Genomic DNA, 23,174 nt, shown 5'->3' with positions numbered 1-23,174 from the left:
AACACCATAGTGCCCTCAAAACTCATCACTCAGCTAATGACCCTGGGACTAAACACCTCCCTCTGCAACTGGATCATAGACTTCCTGACAGGCCACCCCCAGGTCGGGGTGATCCTCAACATGGGGGCCCCTTAGGGGTGCGTGCTCAGTCCCCTCCTGTACTCCCTGTTCACTCATGACTGCACGGCCAGGCACAACTCCAACACCATAATTAAGTTTGCTGATGACACAACAGTGGCAGGCCTGATCACTGACAACGATGAGACAGCCTATAGGGAGGTCAGAGACCTGACCATGTGGTGCAAGGACAACAACCTCTCCCTCAGTGTGATCAAGACAAAGGAGATGATTGTGGACTACAGGAAATAGAGGATCGAGCACGCCCCCATTCTCATTGATGGGGCTGTAGTGGAGCAGGTTGAGAGCTTCAAGTTCCTTGGCGTCCACATCAACAAACTAACATGGTCCAAGCACACCAAGACAGTCGTAAAGAGAGCACGACAAAACCAATTCCCCCTCAGGAGACTGAAAAGATTTGGCATGGGTCCTCAGATCCTCAAAAGATTTTACAGCTGCACCATTGAGAGCATCACTGCCTGGTATGGCAACTGCTCGGCCTCCGACCGCAAGGCATTACTGAGGGTAATGCATACGACCCAGTACATCACTGTGGCAAAGCTTTCTGCCATCCAGGACCTCTATACCAGGCGGTGTCAGATGAAGGCCCCATAGTCATATACTGTTCTCTCTGCTACCACACAGCAAGTGGTACTGGAGCACCAAATCTAGGTCCAAGAAGCTTCTAAACAGCTTCTACTTTGCACCCCCCACGCTGCTACTACTGTTATTATCTATGCATAGCCACTTTAACAACCCTACCTGCATGTACATAATTATCTCAATTACCTCGACACTGGTACCCCCTGTATATAGCCCTGCTATTGTTATTCACTGCTGCTCTTAATTATTTTTTCTGACTTTCTTCTTTATTTTTTGGGGATATTTTCTTAAAACTTCATCGTAGGTTAAGGGCTTCTAAGTAAGCATTTCAGTGTAAGGTCTACACTTGTTGTATTTGGCACATGTGACAAATAACATTTGATTTGATTTGAGAGAGAGAAATACTATATTTGATGTGAGAGAATGAGGACAATACTGAACAATAACTTCCAGGGGTAAAGACCTTTAATTATTGATGTGAGAGAATGAGGACAATACTGAACAATAACTTCCAGGGGTAAAGACCTTTAATTATTGATGTGAGAGAATGAGGACAATACTGAACAATAACTTCCAGGGGTAAAGACCTTTAATTATTGATGTGAGAGAATGAGGACAATACTGAACAATAACTTCCAGGGGTAAAGACCTTTAATTATCGCAAATGCCAAACAGGCACAATAAAACCACACAGCATTTAGGCTATTAGCAGTTTTATTTTGAGTACAGTAAAATGAAAGAAGAAAAAGAATGACATGTACAGGTAATTCATGTTGGCATGTTTGGAACCGTAAACACACAAATATAAGAGGAATTTATAAAAAACTATATGAAAAGAACAAGGCAATTATCATTAAATAAATGAGCAAAGGCATCATCACACACCAATGGTCTGACAGTGAAGACAAAGGCATGGTCACAAAGGTGGAATCATTTGTGCAAATAAAAAAACAAAAAACTGAGAATACTAAAGATGATACCGACGACCCAGATAACATGCATATGGAGTTGTATTTGGCCATATGGTTTAGGATGTTAGATTTGTCATTAGGGTTGTGTTGCTATGCCAGACTGAGGATTGTAATAAGGATGGGTGTTCGGTGCCAAACCAGTCTGAACAGGAGAGATAGGAATACTAGGGTGGAAATGGCAACTCACCAAGTTTCACAGAAAAATCACTGAAAATAAGTACTTATCAATAAAATACAGTATGGTAAGATTACAAGCAGAGTAAATATAACTGATATCGAGACATAAAAGAACACTAAGCTGACTAATGGAAACAGTGGTATTTATTGAAGTATTATGAGAGAGGAAGAGGAACAATATACTGTGTAAAGCACAAAAAATATGATTAAAACTTGAAGTGAATTCCACAAAAACAAAGGCAGTGAATTTAAAGTGTGATGCGTTTGAGTGACGTGTTACCATCACCTTGAACTGTATTGGTTTGATCTACATGCTACTGCTACAGTCAATGACCTACTACACTCTACTGGAAAACAGACTGGCCATTTGATCTGTTGCATGTTTATAATACTTAAAACCCTGATTCAGAATCAGTTCTATCATGTTATTCAGAGAGCTGCAAATGCCCAAAATACTAAGCATTTGTAAATGCAGGTGTATAGTGCAAAAATCCATGAGTTTACCTTTAGGTGAATTGAATTAATGAGAGGTAATATCTCTATGTTAATCATTAGATATCTTAACTCGCCTGCACACTACATAAGTATGTGTTCAAGAGCGCTTCATTGAGGATGATAGGATTATACTGTACTGTAGGTCCTGGAAGTTGCCCCTAACTACTGATGCAGGATCCGACGTTTTCCCTCCATCCCCTTTAAATTAAGATTAGGGATGGGGTAGGGTAATCTGATCCTAGCGGTTAAGAGCAACTTCTGCCTGTAGCGTAGGTTCTGTTCTAAGCCATGTGGTCCTCTTTAAACTACAGCACTCTATTTAACATGAGGAGATCATAGGAATGGAATCTGTGCTGGGCTAACTTTTGACCTTTGTTCTAGGTAGTGTCTCTAATCATGATCTTAAATCTTCTATTCTTTTGACAAAGAAATAAATGGTCATTTTGATCGTATTGTACCCTCATTCTGTGCTTGACAAACTGGTGAGAGTAACTGACAGTGATCTGTAGCTATGCATGCCTATAAAGCAACAAACACACACAACAAAAACAAACGAGAGCGACATTCACATATATATATATATATTTTTTTGCACTCAGTTTTTAGCCCAAGAGGAACTACATTTCCTACAACACACTGCTCTGCTACATTGTGTCTGGTGGGATATGTAGTTCTCTAGAAAGCACTCTCTAAAGGCAGTTAAGTAACTTGTATGTTTGCAGGCACTCCAAAGTGCTTCATGTGCCACCAGCCCACCAGAGCTCAGCCCTATGGGAGGTGCAGGGGAACATGAATTAGTCCACCTTAAACTTTTGTTCAACTCCTCATGCACTGGGGTCAGGGGGTTACACTAAACTTCTGGGAAAAGTTGCCAGTAGGCACAGATCTAAGATCTAACCATAATCAGTAAGGGGGGGATTGCAAGACTGACCCAAGATCAGCATTTAGGGTCAACTTCATCTTACTATGTCTCACTCTGAAATACTTCCACTCTTTTCCTTCCTTACCACTGAAAAGTGAAAGACAAATCAAAGTTTTAAGGCTGAAACCTTCTCAACATGTTTTCCTATCAGTGGAGAGAGAAGAGGAGAGGAAACCATCTTTGACTGTTGGGACAGCCCATGACTAAGCTATACTTGTGCAAGTCATGCTGGGAATTTAAGCATAAACAAAAAATGGCCTTGATAACACTGGCATTAACACAAGGGGAGAAGGGGAGGAGGAATGGAGTCTCTCAGTGCAGTACATTACCTCTGGACTGAGAGGGGGAATAAGCAGAAAGAGGAGAGAGACATAACGACATCTGCATGCAAACATACTCACTCACTCACTCACTCACAAGTAAAGCCCTGTTGCAAATACAGAATGGTGGAAGCTGAATGGATCCCGTCTTGGATTTGGTTCAAAGTTTGACTTGAATAACAGATGTGTCCACCAATCACTGCATAGCCTTGGCCCGCTGGGTGTGGCACTTCATGCACAGGATCCTGCCGTCCAATGGGTAGCAGCCGTCTGCGTCCGCCTCTATGGAGAGGGGGCGGGAACAATCCTGCAACCAGGAAGAGAGACTTCAGGATGTGCAGAAGGTCACTGGAAAACATTTACATCCAAAACACTCGGGGGGCACCATTCAAACTGTTAAGATATTTCACCAGCTCTTCATAATACATCTTCAGGAGTTCATCTTCACATCTGGCACTTTCTTTACAGTGCCTTGCAAAAGTATTCATCCCCCGTGGCATTTTTCCTATTTTGTTGCATTACAACCTGTAAGTTAAATTGATTTTTATTTGGATTTCATGTAATGGACATACACAAAATAGTCCCCAGAAAAATTACTTGTTTCAAAAAATTCTATAAAATAAAAAACTGAAAAGCATTGCATGCATATGTATCCACCCCTTTGCTATGAAGCACCTAAATAAGGTCTGGTGCAACCAATTACCTTCAGAAGTCACATCATTAGTTAAATAGATTGCACACAGGTGGATTTTAAGTGTCACATGATCAGTCACATGATCGATAGATAGATATACACATACACCTGTTCTGAAAGGCCCCAGAGTGTGCAACACCAGTAAGCAAGGGGCACCACCAAGCAAGCAACACTATGAAGACCAAGGAGCTCTCCAAACAAGTCAGGGACAAAGTTGTGGAGAAGTACAGATCAGGGTTGGGTTATAAAAATATATCAGAAACTTTGAACATCCCACAGAGCACCATTAAATCCATTATTAAAAATAAAAAGAATATGGCACAACAACAAACCTGCTAAGTGAGGGCTGCCCACCAAAACTCACGGACCAGGCAAGGAGGGCATTAATCAGAGAGGCAACAAAGAGACCAAAGATAACCCTGAAGGAGCTGCAAAGCTCCACAGCAGAGATTGGAGTATCTGCCCGTAGGACCACTTCATGCCGTACACTCCACAGAGCTGGGCTTTAAAGAAGAGTGGCCAGAAAAGCCATTGCTTAAAGTGTTCGGCAAAAAGCATTTGGGAGATTCCCCAAATATATGGAAGAAGGTACTCTGGTCAGATGAGACTAAATTGAGCTTTTTGGCCATCAAGATAAATGCTATGTCTGGCGCAAACCCAACAACTCTCATCACCCCGAGAACGCTCATCACCCCGAGAACGCTCATCACCCCAGTGAAGCATGGTGGTGGCAGCATCATGCTGTGGGGATGTTTTTCATCGGCAGGGACTGGGAAACTGGTCAGAATTGCAGGAATGATGGATGGTGCTAAATACAAATTCTTGAGGGAAATCTGTTTCAGTCTTTCAGAGATTTGAGACTGGGACGGAGGTTCACCGTCCAACAGGACAATGATCCTAAGCATACTGCTAAAGCAACACTCCAGATGTTCATGGGGAAACATTTAAATGTCTTGGAATGGTCTAGTCAAAGCCCAGAGCTCAATCCAATTGGAAATATGTGATATGACAAAGATTGCTGTACACCAGCAGAACCCATCCAACTTGAAGGAGCTGGGGCAGTTTTGCCTTGAAGAATGGGCAAAAATCCCAGTGGCTAGATGTGCCAAGCTTTTAGAGACATACCCCAAGAGACTTGCAGCTGTAATTCCTGAAAAGGGTGGCTCTACAAAGTATTGACTTTGGGGGGGTGAATAGTTATGCACACTCAAGTTCTGTTTTTTTTGTCGTATTTCTTGCATCTTCAAAGTGGTAGGCATGTTGTGTAAATCAAATGATACAACATTTATTCCAGGTAAGGCAACAAAATAGGAAAAATGCCTCACAGCGGTAGTACTTTAGATGTAGCAGGTCTGTTGTCCTTACCTCACAGCGGTAGTACTTTAGATGTAGCAGGTCTGTTGTCCTTACCTCACAGCGGTAGTACTTTAGATGTAGCAGGTCTGTTGTCCTTACCTCACAGCGGTAGTACTTTAGATGTAGCAGGTCTGTTGTCCTTACCTCACAGCGGTAGCACTTGAGGTGGAAGTTCTTGTCGAGGGCCACGACTCTGACGGTCTCTTGACTGCCGGCGTCAGGAACTATGGGCTCATTACAGCTCACACACAGGGGAGAGAAACGCCTACAGGCAGGGGGACAGAGAGGACATTAGACTGTACCACACACACAGAGGACAATACCTGAGAGAGACAGAGAGAAAGACAAGGAGATGAGAGGCCGTACCTGTGGTAGTCTGGGACACAGTATGGGTTGTTGTCGTCGTCGGTGATGAAGGGCGCCCCCTCCAGGCTGCAGGCGCAGGTGCAGCAGCGGAAACAATGGGCATGGAAACACTGGCCCACCGCCTTCAACACACGGTCTGTAATACGCTCCCCACACCGAGAACACACCGCCAGAGAACTCTGTAGACACACACAGACAGGAGGGTGGGAGAGCAAACACGGTACATGTCTTTGTCGGTGAGAGAGTGAATGAATTACTGTAAGCTGTTTGTGCATGTAATTACTGTGTGTGTACATGTGTGTACTCACAGTGTAGCAGTCGTCACACTGTGGCGTCCCGTCCTTGTCGTAGAACTGCATGCCCTGCAGGGGGCGATGGCAGCTCATACAGCAGAAACAGTCAGAGTGGAAGAGTTTGTTCATGGCTCTCACTGCAGGCTGGGAACGAGACAGAGCCTCACCACACTTACCACATACCTCTGAAAGAGAGAAATTAGGAGAGAGAGAGAGAGAGAGAGAGTGGAGAGGGAGAGATGAGGAGAGGGAGAGAGAGAGAGAGATGAGGTGAGGAGAGAGAGATAGAAAGGGAGAGGGGACAAAGAGAGAGGACGAAGAGAGAGGGGATTATAGTTGGTTGACGCTGACAGAGGCAGAGCCCAGCCAGTCCTATTCCACACAGTCATTAAGTCATTACCACAGACATACTGGTCTAGTACCAATGAGAGAGAGGAGGGAGGAGGCTCAGCCCATCAGCACCTCAGCCCATCAGCACCTCAGCCCATCAGCACCTCAGCCCATCAGCACCTCAGGCCATCAGCACCCCAGCCCATCAGCACCCCAGCCCATCAGCACCCCAGCCCAGTCTACTAGCACTACAGCCCAGTCGACTAGAACTACAGCCCAATCAATCAGAACCAATAGCATACTGAGAGTGTTGTCAGGCAGGAACTGGACAAGATAATGACGCTCTGATAATAGAGTTTGTTCTGACACGATGGGTATGGTAGTATGAAACAATGAACTAGTGTAGGTGATGAACGGAGGGTGTGTGTGTACCTGTAGGTGCTGAGGTGATGAACGGAGGGTGTGTGTGTACCTGTAGGTGCTGAGGTGATGAACAGAGGGTGTGTGTGTACCTGTAGGTGCTGAGGTGATGAACGGAGGGTGTGTGTGTACCTGTAGGTGCTGAGGTGATGAACAGAGGGTGTGTGTGTACCTGTAGGTGCTGAGGTGATGAACGGAGGGTGTGTGTGTACCTGTAGGTGCTGAACGGAGGGTGTGTGTGTAGCTGTTGGTGCTGAACGGAGGGTGTGTGTGTGTACCTGTAGGTGCTGAACGGAGGGTGTGTGTGTACCTGTTGGTGCTGAGGTGATGAACGGAGGGTGTGTGTGTACCTGTTGGTGCTGAGGTGATGAACGGAGGGTGTGTGTGTACCTGTAGGTGCTGAGGTGATGAACGGAGGGTATGTGTGTACCTGTTGGTGCTGAGGTGATGAACGGAGGGTGTGTGTGTACCTGTAGGTGCTGAACGGAGGGCGTGTGTGTACCTGTAGGTGCTGAGGTGATGAACGGAGGGTGTGTGTGTGTACCTGTTGGTGCTGAGGTGATGAACGGAGGGTGTGTGTGTACCTGTAGGTGCTGAGGTGATGAACGGAGGGTGTGTGTGTACCTGTAGGTGCTGAGGTGATGAACGGAGGGTGTGTGTGTACCTGTAGGTGCTGAACGGAGGGCGTGTGTGTACCTGTAGGTGCTGAGGTGATGAACGGAGGGTGTGTGTGTACCTGTAGGTGCTGAACGGAGGGTGTGTGTGTACCTGTTGGTGCTGAGGTGATGAACGGAGGGTGTGTGTACCTGTTGGTGCTGAGGTGATGAACGGAGGGTGTGTGTGTACCTGTAGGTGCTGAGGTGATGAACGGAGGGTGTGTGTACCTGTAGGTGCTGAGGTGATGACGGGAGCGTGTGTGTCCATGTCTTTGATGAATGCATTGGTCATTCTCTCCAGCTCCTCCACCTCCCTCATGGAGAGAGGAACACCTCCACCTGGGACAGAGACAGGCCCAGGAGGCGAGGGCTGGGGGACAGAAAACACACATCTAACAGGGGGAGTACTAAACACACACACACACTCACCCCTAAGGGTCTCCTAACATACCTTTGATGAAGGGGGAGATTTCATTGGCTGGCTGAAAGAAGAAGGTGGTGATGTCATCGCTTTGGGCTGAGGAGGGTGCACGGGAGCAGGAGGGGGTGGGCTCACAGTCATCTGAGAGTCAATGGAAGAGGGCTTTGAGTGATTGAAGGCTGGGGGAGCCACTTTGTTGGCTGGTGGGGCGGGAGGAGCGGCAGGAGGAGGAGGGAAGGAGCTGGCTGCAGGGGAAGGTTTAGGAGCAACACCAAATGGAGCCGGGGCGTGGTTCTGGTTCTTCAGCCCCACAGGAGACACGAACGTCCCCGTTTTCATGTCCCCAAAAGCCTTAGGAGCCACGACTGGGGCTTTAGCAAATGGCTGTGGGGCAGGAGCAGGAGCTGGGGCGGATATAGGGTTATTGGCTTGTCTGTGTGTCGTCCGGAGTTTGAGCTCCTCGGCCCAGGGAGCGGGAGGGGGCTTGTCTCCCATCTCTGGAGGGGGGAGGAAGGAGAGGTTGGGCTTGGGAGCAGTGGGGGGAGGACCTGCAGGCTTGGGGGCAGGAGGAGGAGGAGCTGAGTACTGACTGGGCAACTGGGGAGACAAGATCAGACAAGAAAACATTACAGGCTATATGTACTGAAGAGTTGAAGAGAACTATGAGAGAACACACAACAACAAGCTGTGGTATGGAACTCAAACCTACTTTTAGACTAAAAGCATTAGGAACTGAGTGCCCCTTCAGCTATTTTGGAGGTTTCCAGGTGAAAATACAATGTTCTATACAGTACTATTTGAAACATTCTAAACAATCCACCCTCCTTAACAAGCCGGCTGTGTTTTTAGGAACGGTGAAAACGGCTATTAGGATCATTCAAGTACAGAATTCAAACATTTTAAAAGGTTGCAGGTAGTGATTTTCTATCGTATCAAATTTTCAACTTCCACAAAGCACAGGCTCTGAGTCATACAGAGGAACTTGAGCTCATCAGTAGTAATCTGTCTCTGACATTCTTATCAAGAGCTTGTGCCAACATTTCTCTGTTCTGATCCAGTTCAGCCCAGGAGGATAAAAACACTCTCTATTTATGGCTGTTTCCCCAGACCACTGGCTTGGCCCCACACACACAGGCCTGATCACAATGGAGTATTCTCGCTCTCTCATATATATATATATATATATATATATATATATATATATATATATATATATATATATATATATATAATCATTCAGTGTGAGTTTCTCTGCATCACTCACTTCCTCTGTTTTTGTACATCACTCTCTCATTGTCTGTCTGTGTACAGTAACGAACAGCTTACTCATCCTAGAGCCATCAGCCTGAACAGACACAAAACAGCCTGGCATCTGGCCAAACGATTTATCCTAACCTTCTCTCTCCCCCTCTTTCTCTCTACCTTGGAGGCCCCTTTATTCAAACTTCTGAGTCAACGTCTCCTCTTTTTTCCCCCTACCTACTCCTCCATTCAATCCCCCTCCCTACTCCTCCCTTCAATCCCCCTCCCTACTCCTCCATTCAATCCCCCTCCCTACTCCTCCATTCAATCCCCCTCCCTACTCCTCCATTCACCCCCCTCCCTACTCCTCCATTCAATCCCCCCCCCCCTACTCCTCCATTTATTCCCCCTCCCTACTCCTCCATTTATTCCCCCTCCCTACTCCTCCATTTATTCCCCCTCCCTACTCCTCCATTTATTCCCCCTCCCTACTCCTCCATTTATTCCCCCTCCCTACTCCTCCATTTATTCCCCCTCCCTACTCCTCCATTTATTCCCCCTCCCTACTCCTCCATTTATTCCCCCTCCCTACTCCTCCATTTATTCCCCCTCCCTACTCCTCCATTTATTCCCCCTCCCTACTCCTCCATTTATTCCCCCTCCCTACTCCTCCATTTATTCCCCCTCCCTACTCCTCCATTTATTCCCCCTCCCTACTCCTCCATTTATTCCCCTCCACATCGCATCCTTATTTCCCTCCATCTTCTCAGTCCCAAGTCTTTCCTACTCTCTCTGTATCATACTATGTCTACTGCAGTCTTTTGTTACAGTCAGTTTCCCTGTTGGTTTACTGGCGTTGTGTGCTTCTATGAAGCTCTACAGTATACGACGCTCTACAGTATACGACGCTCTACAGTATACGACGCTCTACAGTATATGAAGCTCTACAGTATACGACGCTCTACAGTATATGAAGCTCTACAGTATATGAAGCTCTACAGTATACGGCGCTCTACAGTATATGAAGCTCTACAGTATATGAAGCTCTACAGTATATGAAGCTCTACAGTATATGAAGCTCTACAGTATATGAAGCTCTACAGTATATGAAGCTCTACAGTATATGAAGCTCTACAGTATACGGCGCTCTACAGTATATGAAGCTCTACAGTATATGAAGCTCTACAGTATACGGCGCTCTACAGTATACGGCGCTCTACAGTATATGAAGCTCTACAGTATATGAAGCTCTACAGTATATGAAATACTTTCCCTCCTCCCCCTTGTCCTTCTCTGTACCTTGGGGTTGAAGGGTCCTCTGGTCTCCATCTCAGAGAGCAGGTCAGTCAGAGAATCCAGCTGTTTGTCAAAACTAGTCTGTTTTGCCAGACGCTGTGGGAGTGAGAGAGAAAGAGAGAGAGTGAGAGAGAGGGTTGATCAACAGGCTGAATCTTGACTTGAAAAATGTAGCAAACTCCAACTGCCACCTAAATCATACACTTGTGTCAATGGGGAATGTGCACAGAAGTGTACTGATAGAACAGAATGTAACTGATTTTCATGGATCAGAACTTAAGCACTCACATCAGGTTAGACAATAGACTTCCACATCTGTTTACTGGGGACATCCACCATGGTAGTGGATGTGTGGATGAGAGTTCTGGCCGTCATCCAACACAACTACACCAATACAATGTGCTTTGGGACCTTATGGAAAGTTCTATATTTAAGCAATAAGGCACAAGGAGGTGTGGTATATTGCCAATATACCAACGCTAAGGGCTGTTCTTATGCACGACGCAACGCGGAATGCCTGGACAGACCTTAGCCATGGTATATTGGCCATATATCACAAACTCCCGAGGTGCCTTATTGCTATTATAAACTGGTTACCAACGTAACCATTCCTATGATTATTAACCCTGACTCACCTGAAAGTTCTCCCCAGCACTGGGGACACTGCTGGGACCAGAGACTGGGAGAGGGGGAGGGGGTGGTGGAGGAGGGGGAGACGGGGAACGGGGGAGACAGGCATTCTCCTCAAGCGGGGCGGGGGGGAGGGGCAGGTCATCCACCGCGGGAGGGGGAGGGAAGGCAGGGGGAGGGGCATCAGAGGCTGGGGGTGTGGTTGCACAGTTGGGGGGAGGGGCTGGCAGCTCATCGTCCAACGGAGGAGGAGGGGGCGGGAAGTCTAATAGAAACGGAGAGGGTTGATTGGTTAAATCAAAGGCATGGCAATCCAATGGTTTCTAAACATTCTATAATTCATTCAAATCCTGTCATCTATTCACTGCACCCACCCAGACCCTCATTCAAAACCTGTCATCTATTCACTGCACCCACCCAGACCCTCATTCAAAACCTGTCATCTATTCACTGCACCCATCCAGACACTCATTCAAAACCTGTCATCTATTCACTGCACCCACCCAGACACTCATTCAAAACCTGTCATCTATTCACTGCACCCACCCAGACACTCATTCAAAACCTGTCATCTATTCACTGCACCCACCCAGACACTCATTCAAAACCTGTCATCTATTCACTGCACCCATCCAGACACTCATTCAAAACCTGTCATCTATTCACTGCACCCACCCAGACACTCATTCAAAACCTGTCATCTATTCACTGCACCCACCCAGACACTCATTCAAAACCTGTCATCTATTCACTGCACCCACCCAGACACTCATTCAAAACCTGTCATCTATTCACTGCACCCACCCAGACACTCATTCAAAACCTGTCATCTATTCACTGCACCCACCCAGACACTCATTCAAAACCTGTCATCTATTCACTGCACCCACCCAGACACTCATTCAAAACCTGTCATCTATTCACTGCACCCACCCAGACACTCATTCAAAACCTGTCATCTATTCACTGCACCCACCCAGACACTCATTCAAAACCTGTCATCTATTCACTGCACCCACCCAGACCCTCATTCAAAACCTGTCATCTATTCACTGCACCCACCCAGACACTCATTAAAAACCTGTCATCTATTCACTGCACCCATCCAGACACTCATTCAAAACCTGTCATCTATTCACTGCACCCACCCAGACGCTCATTCAAAACCTGTCATCTATTCACTGCACCCACCCAGACACTCATTCAAAACCTGTCATCTATTCACTGCACCCACCCAGACACTCATTCAAAACCTGTCATCTATTCACTGCACCCACCCAGACGCTCATTCAAAACCTGTCATCTATTCACTGCACCCACCCAGACACTCATTCAAAACCTGTCATCTATTCACTGCACCCACCCAGACACTCATTCAAAACCTGTCATCTATTCACTGCACCCACCCAGACACTCATTCAAAACCTGTCATCTATTCACTGCACCCACCCAGACATTGATTCAAGGGAACTCGATGACAATACAGTTTCCACACACAGAGACAGTGAAATGATACTGTCAAGAAAATAGACTTAAAGGGATAAGTAGGTGGGTAAGTAGAAAAACAGCTTAATTGCCAGAATCTCGCAGTATCCCTTTAAATGCAGTAATTAGTGTGAGAAACAGGAAAGGTGAGTTTCATTGACGGGATAAAGGCAATGTTGCAGTCTACCAATCTGTTGGGTTGCCAACACCAGGCTCAAACTCTGGGATCCAACATCCTTGTTTTATCAGAAACAAAGATAAATACTTGTAACTAAATAATAACATGCTTGATGCTTCTGTTGCGAGATAAGTTTGGTCCTAAAACAACCCCTAACCTCTACCATCATATTTTTACACCTATCCAGTTACTTCACATCTGCACTGTGAAGGGAAAGAGTTTAAGTGAAGGAGTTAGGTGTCACATTGAACCAGACAACTAGATGCATGGGATAAATGTTTACAAAATGACAAACGAAAACGGCCAATCACCTTCGCAGAGCGATGGTGGGGGTGGAGGCATCACTCCAACTCGACCAATGACAGCTGTGCCGACACCGCGTGTTGAGACCAGGCTGGGGGGAGGAGAGGGACCTGCGGGAGGAGTTGAGCCCGGGGGAGGCCACGGGTCGGACTGGCTTTTGGGGCGCGGCGGGTTGACCGAGGCAAACTTCTTTGGCTGGTTGTAGAAGGAGGGGGTGGTGACTTTGAGGTTGATGGAGGAAGTCACCATGAAGGGTTTACTACCGCTGGATTCAGCCATGTTGTCGTTTTACTGTCTGAGGAGAGAAGAAGAGGACAGCTGTTGTTTATGACCATATTGGTTTATTACGACGGTTTAGAAGAGGACAAACACAATCCATCCAAATCAACACAAACTGAAATGAGCGGTAGGGAGGCTGCCAACTGTTAAAGAGATGGCTGTGTTACAGAGGAGGTCTAGCAAACCTGGAGGCCAGCTGTAGAAAGGATAGCAGAGAAGATAAATTAAACCTTTGATATAGAAATGAACCATAGAGCATTAGCTTATCTGAGGTGAGCACACAGAGCTTTTGAAACAGTAGGGGAATATTTCTGTTTGGTGAATTAGTGGGGACACATCAACAAAGGATCTAACAACCCTGTAGCCTAACTACAGGAGAGAACCTCCAAAGCATGCATCCGAAACACGCACACACACACCTCTGATAGATCTTGACTGCTTTACACAGTACCTCACCCCAGATTGTAAATACACACTAGCCACTCCTTAGGCTCAGTATGGAGAGAGGTATACCGTAACCATAGCAGCACTTACAGCTGCTTCAAGGTCAACTCTCAGTATGAAACCGTTCATTGTAATAAAAACAGTTGAGAACTACAGCATGGTTTACTATAGGGCTGACCGGGTCGGACCTGAGACGGGTAAAACCATCATAACATGTTCATGTGAGCTACGTCAAGGAGAGGGTCATTCAACGGGTTAGCTCAAATATTTACCTCACGTCAGCATTTTTAACCACAAACACGTTACCACAGCGGCTCTATCTCAGATTCCCCAAACGCCTGTGGCCCTGTAGGTGACCCCTGGTTAAACAGAGACGTGGCCCTGTAGGTGACCCCTGGTTAAACAGAGACGTGGCCCTGTAGGTGACCCCTGGTTAAACAGAGACGTGGCCCTGTAGGTGACCCCTGGTTAAACAGAGACGTGGGCCCTGTAGGTGACCCCTGGTTAAACAGAGACGTGGGCCCTGTAGGTGACCCCTGGTTAAACAGAGACGTGGGCCCTGTAGGTGACCCCTGGTTAAACAGAGACGTGGGCCCTGTAGGTGACCCCTGGTTAAACAGAGACGTGGGCCCTCTCTCTCAGTACCTGTCTTAACGTTACTTTCAGCTAGACGCTAGGCTGTTATAGTGCCCTACAGAGTATACAGTGCATTCGGATTCCCCTTTTCAACATTTTGTTAACTTACAGCCTTATTCTAAAATTGATTAAATAATTCCCCTCCCCCTCATCAAGCCACACAATACCCCATAATTACAAAGGAAAACAGTTTTTTTGCAAATGTATATATATATTTTTTTAACGACATACCTTGTGTGAATAAGCATTCACACCATTTGCTATGAGACCCCAAATTGAGCTCTGGTGTATCCTGTTTCCATTGATCATCCTTAAGATGTTTCTACAACTTGATTGCAGTCCACCTGTGGTAAGTTCAATTGATTGGATATGATTTGGAAAGGCTGTCTACATAAGGTCCCACAGCTGACAGTGCATGTCAGAGCAAAATCCAAGCCATAAGGTCGAAGGAATTGTCCATAGAGCTCCGAGACAGGATTGAGTCGAGGCACAGATCAGGGGAAGGGTAACAAAACATTTCTGCAGCATTGAAGGTCCCCAAGAACAGAGTGGCCTCCATCATTCTTAAATGGAAGAAGTTTTTGGAACCACCAAGACTCTTCCTAGAGCTGGCCGCCCAGCCAAACTGAGCAATTGGGGGAGAAGGGCCTTGGTCAGGGAGGGAGGACCATCAGAAGGACAAACATCTCTGCAGCACTCCACCAATCAGGCCTTTATGGTAGAGTGGCCAGGTGGAAGCCACTCCTCAGTAAAAGGCACATGACAGCCCTCTTGGAGTTTGCCAAAAGGCACCTAAAGGACTCTCAGACCATGAGAAACAAGATTATCTCATCTGATAAAACCAAGATTGAAGTCTTTGGCATGAATGCCAAGCGTCACGACTGGAGGAAACCTGGCAACATCGCTATGGTTAAGAATGCTTGCCTCATGCTGTGAGGATGTATTTCAGTGGCAGGGATTGGGAGACTAGTCAGGATTGAGGGAAAGATGAACAGAGTAAAGTACAGAGAGATCCTTGATGAAAACCTGCTCCAGAGCGCTCAGGACCTCAGACTGGGGCAGAGGTTTAACTTTCAACAGGACAACAACCCTAAGCACACAGCCAAGACAACGCAGGAGTGGCTTCAGGACAAGTTTCTAAATGTTCTTGAGTGTCCCAGCCAGAGTCCGGACTTGAACCCGATCGAACATCTCTGGAGAGGCCTGAAAATAGCTGTGCAGTGACGCTCCCCTCCAACCTGACAGAGCTTGAGAGGATCTGCAGAGAAGAATGGGAGAAACTCCCCACATACAGGTGTGCCAAGCGTGTAGCATCATACCCAAGAAAACTGGAGGCTGTAATCGCTGCCAAAGGTGCTTCAACAAAGTACTGACTAAAGGGTCTGAATACTTATGTAAATGTGATATCAGATTTTTATTTTAAATAAATTAGCAAACTAGAATTAAATTAGCAAAAATCTGTTTCAGCTTCGTCATTATGGGATATTGTGTGTAGATTGATGGGGGAAAAAACAATGAAATACATTTTAGAATAAGGCTGTGATTTAACAAAATGTGGAAAAAGTCAAAGTGTCTGAATACTTTTAGAATGCACTGTATATAACAGCATTGATGGGTCCTAGTGAGTGTCTGAATACTTTTAGAATGCACTGTATATAACAGCATTGATGGGTCCTAGTCAGTGTCTGAATACTTTTAGAATGCACTGTATATAACGGCATTGATGGGTCCTAGTCAGTGTCTGAATACTTTTAGAATGCACTGTATATAACGGCATTGATGGGTCCTAGTCAGTGTCTGAATACTTTTAGAATGCACTGTATATAACGACACCGATGGGTCCTAGTCAGTGTCTCACCGTTGGATCATTAACAAGCCTAATGGCTTATGTCTAGAAACATGGTTTTGTCCATCATGTGAAATGTTTTTGTTAGAGCAACAACATATTTAAAAACCATTGCCATAGTGATAATATAAATGGGTTTCCTCAGGCCCTGTTTGTTTTGGAAGGAAAAGCAATGCCCCAGAACTAGCCTAGTACATTCTCCGATGTGGGCTTGTGATGCGGGTGACTGATTTCTTTCTCTATGATCAGAATCAGCCCTTAGACGGGGAATGATTTACCACCTGTTACGCCATGTCAGTTTCATGAGAAACTTTACGGAACTTCCTTCCCAGGGTTACCAGATTTCTGTGAAATATGACCTATAATTAATTATATGAGTGAAAGTTATTTAATTTGTATTAAGTAGGTTAAAAAGCAGCTTTTCTGTGTTGGAATGGTGTGGGTGTACCCCAGCGACAGAATGGTGTGGGTGTACCCCAGCGACAGAATGGTGTGGGTGTACCCCAGCGACAGAATGGTGAGGGTGTACCCCAGCGACAGAATGGTGAGGGTGTACCCCAGCGACAGAATGGTGTGGCTGTACCCCAGCGACAGAATGGTGTGGGTGTACCCCAGCGACAGAATGGTGTGGGTGTACCCCAGCGACAGAATGGTGTGGGTGTACCCCAGCGACAGAATGGTGTGGGTGTACCCCAGCGACAGAATGGTGTGGGTGTACCCCAACGACAGAATGGTGTGGGTGTACCCCAGCGACAGAATGGTGTGGGTGGTGTATACTGTTCATTAAAAATATTAAGGCAAGTAGACGGCCGACTCTCAAGCTCAGCCAATCAGCCAACATGACATCATGTTCTAGGAGCAAATAGCAGGCACATTTTTAAAGGGTCTGTGAGATACAAGTTGGTAGGTTTTTTAAAGTGTTTTTTCTCCAATTCATGCTTTGGTCGCAAATACGAGTACAGGACGAGTTAACAGAATATGAACTATAAAAAGTGAGATTTTAACTTGACAGTTACCTTAAGACAAGTTTTTCAGTTTGAAATTGAGGTTTCCACATTGCATGTAGCTGTGACTTGGAGGCCTTGACACAAGTTCTGACAAGATAAAGGCATCAAATGTGGGTGAAAGTATTCCTGAAATGCTGACTCAGGCCTCAACACAGTATGAAGAAAAAAACAGCGTAAGTAAGCTAACTTTGTTTGTTAGGATCCTCTGGAAAACACATTTCACTCATAACTTCGTACTTTAACAGTTAAAATGCTGACAGGAAGCCAAAGAGAGAAGATCTCATATTTGCACTCACAAGCCCCTTCAAAGTGAGCAACAAAAAGCCACAAACTGTTAAAACGTTTCTATTTTCAAAATGGATTTACTGTTAAATAATGCAGAGAAGAGCAGGATGAAATATTAAAGGCAAATGACGAAAGGGGACATCAACCAATCTGGTTGCCCACCCTAGCACAGCTTGCTACAGCCTGTAGGCTAGCTAGCTGTCTTATATTTCCAAGACCACACAAAGCAGTCTTGGAAACTGGCTGTAAAAGTCCAACCTAGTAAGAGTCCAACGCTCCACTGACAAAGCGTTGGCTCCTCTCTGTGATGAAAGAGCCTGCATCAAGCAGAGCAGACCTCCCCTGTAATATCCTCAGTCAGACAGAAACCTGCTCTCCTTGGCCAATAGAACCCTGTTGAAACCTCTGCTGATGAGGACCAGTGCATTGGATACCAGCAGACTGTTCAGTTGTGAGGGAAATATTACTAGGCTTTGATCTAAAGGCTTTCTATCTTTCTAGAGAGCCAGCGCTCTACACTAAGTGGAGGCAGAGAACTAGGCTTATTGGTTCTAGTGCTCTTATTTAAAAGTGTATCATTATATTAGCCTACTGTAGAAAAGCCCTGGGGATAATGCATGAGACGGTCACGGGACTGAGACATGCTAAGAGCAAACATTCCTCATGGTGCCCCTGGAAATAGACCACCCTATTTGAGGAATTAAAAAAACAAATACCGCTGTAAACGTCATCCTACATAAGTCAAGTTATTTTTTATGATGTATTATTTAATTCACTACTCAGCCAACTGTAAAGGCATTGACAAAAAAACATTCCCCACAGATTCCATGTGGCTGTAGACCTGGCTAATGGTTGTATATGGTGAGGTCAGCTGCAGGCTCCTCCCAGACAGTCCCCCAAGCCTAACTAAAGTAAACCATTGTGAAATTGGATCCAGAGATGATGAGACCCATGGTGAGAATGTTTGGCACTTCAGTTGAATGACATCATCAACACCATGGTCTGCTTTTTCCTTTCCCTCCATCTCCAATCTGCTCCCCCTTTCACTCCCTAAATCACTCCTACCTCAACACCCCCCCCAAAAAGCTCCCTCCTATCATTTCAGTTGGATGACATCACCACGGCCTGTATTTCATCATCTTAACTAGTTTTACAGCTTGGCTATGAGGCGACATCATGTGTGCAGAGAGAGCGCTAAACTCATGCAAACCGTCTACTGTAAATAATAGCTCATAGCTTATCGAGTACGTTATGATTTCCACATGGTCGGTTGGTCATCGGTCTACAAAGGAGGATTAGAAGACAATTAATTTGGTAGAGAAGATGATATTTGAGATGGTATCAAGGCCCAGACATCGATTGAAGCATCATTCTGTGTTGGATGTGGATGGATGGGACTATAACACTAAACACTTACAGTACACTGTTGTTTTACCACTGGCTGTTTGTCTGTAAGTGTTCACCTGAGAGAAACAACAGCAACAATAGATACTGTGCCAGACCAATAAGAACACTAGTGACAAGCCAACACGCTGCTTGGAGGCGATCCCTTTGGAATCCAGATGAGGAGTATAAAACAGGCAGAAGCACTTGATTCTGAAAGCCACTCTTGAACTAGGGCTGAGAATTGCCAGGGACGTCACGATACGATATTATCACGATACTTAGGTGACGATACTATACGTATTGCGATTCTCACGATTCTATATGCATCGGAGATGCGATACTGTGATTTTATTGCGACTCAATGTGCCAAACATGCTGCGCACCATACATCTACTGCAGGAGGACAAGAGAGAGCCATGAGAAAACGAGTTTTGATCAGTCATGGAAATAAAAGTGCTGAAAACAAATTGGCTCCTTATTTAAAAAGATTGAGTACAAGCTATGAAGGAAAAATTATTATTTGATAAAATTGCGATATTGTCAAAACGATACATTGTCAAAAATAATATCACGATATATAACTGTATCAACCCCCTCCACCCCACACACACAATCTTGGACCCTAACACCTAACCCTATCCCCTAACGTTACCATGACCCTAGCCCTAAATCAACAACAAAAATACTTCCCTACTAGCTCATCAGCTCTGACGCCAGTGTTGTCCTCTCTAGCATGGCCATCTAGTGACTACCCTACAGTTGCTAAAGCTCCATCGTTGTCCCTGAGTTTCAGCACAGACACGCGTGGTGTGTTGATGCCTATTCGGCAGCTAGGTTAATTGATCATGCTACTTTGTATGCGTTGTTTGTTGGCAACCTTGTACTTCACAACGTTTTTGGAACAGATTCCTGTAGGAATGTTACACAAATGTTAATCACCCATTTCACTGTCAGTCTACAGCTGCTGTTTATGAAGCATGTGATGAATAACATTTGATTTGGCAAGTGACACTTTGCTTCTTGAAAGTCCAAGATCTTGAACACTTGACTGCTGACATGCAAAACATTTGGACTAATGAAAACAGTGGACTAATGGGGGGGAAAAATACCAAAAAGAGTTTGAGGTGATTTTCCCTTTAATTGCACTTTTGTCTATGGGGCTGGAAAACTACCACAGCACTCAGTTTTAAATCTATATTCTCTCTTTACATTTTAGTCAGTGGGTTTGCGTGAGAACAACCATCTTGTGAAACAATGGAATCCCATTTTGGATGAAATAACAGCTGGTAGGAACTTGATGGATAACCATGATCCACTGTATTGCATTAGCGCCCCACCCACCTTTTAGCATGCCTATGATTAGCTATGGTAGGTCTGCAAAACTCAAGACAGCTAAGAACACATAAATCCGACGGTCATCAATGAATCATCCATGTAGTCATAGCTAGGTAAAGTCTGTCTAACCCTGATTCAAGAGAATTGCAGTGTGTGTCAATCCGTATTGATAGCCCTGGTCTAGCATTCAACTGCATACAACCCAGTGTTGAAATAACTTCAAAACGGGAAATGTATATAATAGCTACATATAAAAGCGCAATCCAGACATGCTGGCTAGTTAGTTTGTGCACTCACCTATATTTTTGCTGGCTAGCAGCCTCCCTACAGTTGGTAGCTAGCCAGAGGTTGTAGAGGGCTAACGTTACTTCCTCGCCTCTCTACTTCGATGACACGGTTTATCGTTCTCAACCGGCCCCTTTCTATTTATTCTTCAACGGCAGATCTATATGTACCCTAAATGGATGTTGCCATCACCCTTTCCCTGTCTATTTCCAAAGGAATGTGAGATTTCTGTCTGGCTAATCAGCCAGCTAACTATTCCTCCTAAACTGTACTTCCGGTTACAGCCTCTGAATTTTTCTTTGTCGTGAGCGAGCGGGAATCTATCAAAAGCTGTAAAAGTGTAAATGCCCCCTTGCACAAGGACTGCTCAGTGGACTAAAAAGCGGAACACCCGCCCCGGTAGATGAGTAATAATCGTACCAGGCACTTTGCTATTGTTCTTTCATACATCTTCTTAACTGTTGAAACTCTGCAATGCACCAAAACTTTATATCACATCATCTGATTATAGCATTGCTTAGACCGAAATGATAAGGCTACAAAATATGTAATAACTCATAATCAGTGTAACATCTGTTCTTACCTATGTGTGCAGTTGGGAGAGCAAACTATTAACCCCCCTACAGTATCTCTTCCTTCTCCTTTTCCCTAGCTGTAGATCCAAACCGACACAGAAAGAAAGTGTGCTTGTTAACTTTCCTCTACCCCCCCTCTCTCTCAGTTCCCCTACAGCTGTTAGATCCCCCTCTCTCTATCTCTCCTCCCTACCTCTCTCTCTCTCCTCTCTCTCTCTCTCTCTCCTCCCCCCCTCCATGGAAAAGGAATGACACCATCCTTCCAAACAAGTTCTTTCTTGTTGGACTTTCTCTCGGGATGTGCATATTACTATGTCCCTGTCTTTCTGTTCCTGTTTCTCCCTGTCTCACTCTCTCTCTGGATTCCTGCAACATTCTTCATTCTATGACATCAATGCTGCCTGCCTTTCCTTGTAAGGTCAGAGAGAGGGAACGAGGTAGGGAGGAGAGAGATAATGGAGGTAGAGGCTTGATTAGGTACAGACACTAAAATGGTTGGGGGACACAAGGGAAAGAGAAAGGCCACATCACATAGTGCTGTTGCACTCGCTGAAAGCCCTGTTCCTGTCCTGGTGTAAAAGGCATTTCCATGCAGTTTGGTTCAGGTATCACATACATGCATAACCATTATTTCCTTGAAATATAAAGTAATACATTGCTGTGACTCTGTTACTCAGTTTGATTGAGTGAAAAAAAAGGACATGGTACCTCATAGACTGTTCCTACTGACATGAGGATGTCAGCCTAACCCTAACCTACAGTAATATCACAACCACGGAGAATGACCCCTCCCATCCTGCACATCTGCTACCTCTGACACAGCTTCCCTATCACACACACACACGTTATGTTTTCTATCCTCGTGGGGACCTAAAATTCATTTATTCAAAATCATATTTTCCCTAACCATAAACCTTAACCCATAACCCTAAACCTAACCACTTACCCAAACCCTATCCCTAACCACTAACCCCTTACCCAAACCTAACTCCTAAACCGAACCACTAACCCCTTACCCAAACCTAACTCCTAAACCTAACCACTAACCCCTTACCCAAACCCTACACCCTACACCTAACTCCTAAACCTAACCACTAACCCCTTACCCAAACCTAACTCCTAAACCTAACCACTAACCCCTTACCCAAACCTAACTCCTAAACCTAACCACTAACCCCTTACCCAAACCCTAAACCTAACTCCTAAGCTTAAAATGGGAAATGTCCCCATAAGATAGACTTGTCCTTGTTTTACTGTCCTTGTGGGGGATTTTAGATCCCCACAAGAAGAAGCAATACACACACACACCTTTTGACCTCACCTTCCAGCGTCTTAGTTATCATGCTCTCAGGTGTGTTTTACAGCTGGTACAGGGATGCGTCGTACACCTTATAGTAGTTCCTTGTTCTATTATCACTGATGTGCTCGTTGCTGTCTGTCACACACTAGGGGCTAGGTAGTTTGATTCTCTTTTAGCCCACAATAGGGCTAATCTTCCAAGAATCCAGTGTGACAAGTCAACAAGCAGCACTTTAACTTGTGTTATTTTATATAGTAGTATGTGGCGGGATGATAATGTATGCTGTTGTGTTATACATTGTAGTGTTCTGTTGTGTTGTAAAGTGTTGTGTTGTGTAACCCACCACTCTTAGGGCTAATCCATGAACCAGAGGGTGTGGTCATGGGATTGCCTATTGTCCCTTATGGAAACTTTCCAGGCCCTCCCCACTTCCATTAGGGAAATAATGCAGTGTTTCCATACATAGCATTCCACTGGTGCAGGCCTGAGAAATCTGTCCCTCCCAGCGTATCACTAGATGG

General features: G+C 45.3%; 1 protein-coding gene across 2 annotated transcripts; it reads right to left on the bottom strand.

Annotated features, from left to right (window-relative positions):
• Positions 1-1,353: 1,353 nt before the first annotated feature.
• LOC110520911 (zyxin-like) lies at positions 1,354-21,529 on the bottom strand. Of its 2 annotated transcripts, none has more exons than XM_036968965.1 (10): positions 21,362-21,529; positions 13,284-13,570; positions 11,315-11,574; positions 10,683-10,775; positions 8,172-8,738; positions 7,949-8,090; positions 6,330-6,499; positions 6,022-6,200; positions 5,800-5,920; positions 1,354-3,912 (listed from the first exon to the last, which is right to left on the bottom strand). In XM_036968965.1, the coding sequence occupies exons 2-10, from the start codon at positions 13,552-13,554 to the stop codon at positions 3,802-3,804; spliced, it is 1,914 nt and encodes a 637-aa protein (XP_036824860.1). In that variant the 5' UTR covers positions 13,555-13,570; positions 21,362-21,529; the 3' UTR covers positions 1,354-3,801. The 2 variants fall into 2 exon arrangements, with proteins under 2 accessions (XP_036824860.1, XP_036824853.1); XM_036968958.1 differs by lacking the exon at positions 21,362-21,529 and adding an exon at positions 20,791-21,302.
• Between the last annotated feature and the right edge of the window lie 1,645 nt (positions 21,530-23,174).

This window comes from Oncorhynchus mykiss, chromosome 3 (assembly GCF_013265735.2).
Source record: "Oncorhynchus mykiss isolate Arlee chromosome 3, USDA_OmykA_1.1, whole genome shotgun sequence".
In the NCBI taxonomy this organism is placed as follows: Eukaryota; Metazoa; Chordata; class Actinopteri; order Salmoniformes; family Salmonidae; genus Oncorhynchus; species Oncorhynchus mykiss.
The sequence above is the reverse complement of the archived record's forward strand: the minus strand, read 5'-3'. Positions and strand labels throughout refer to the sequence as shown.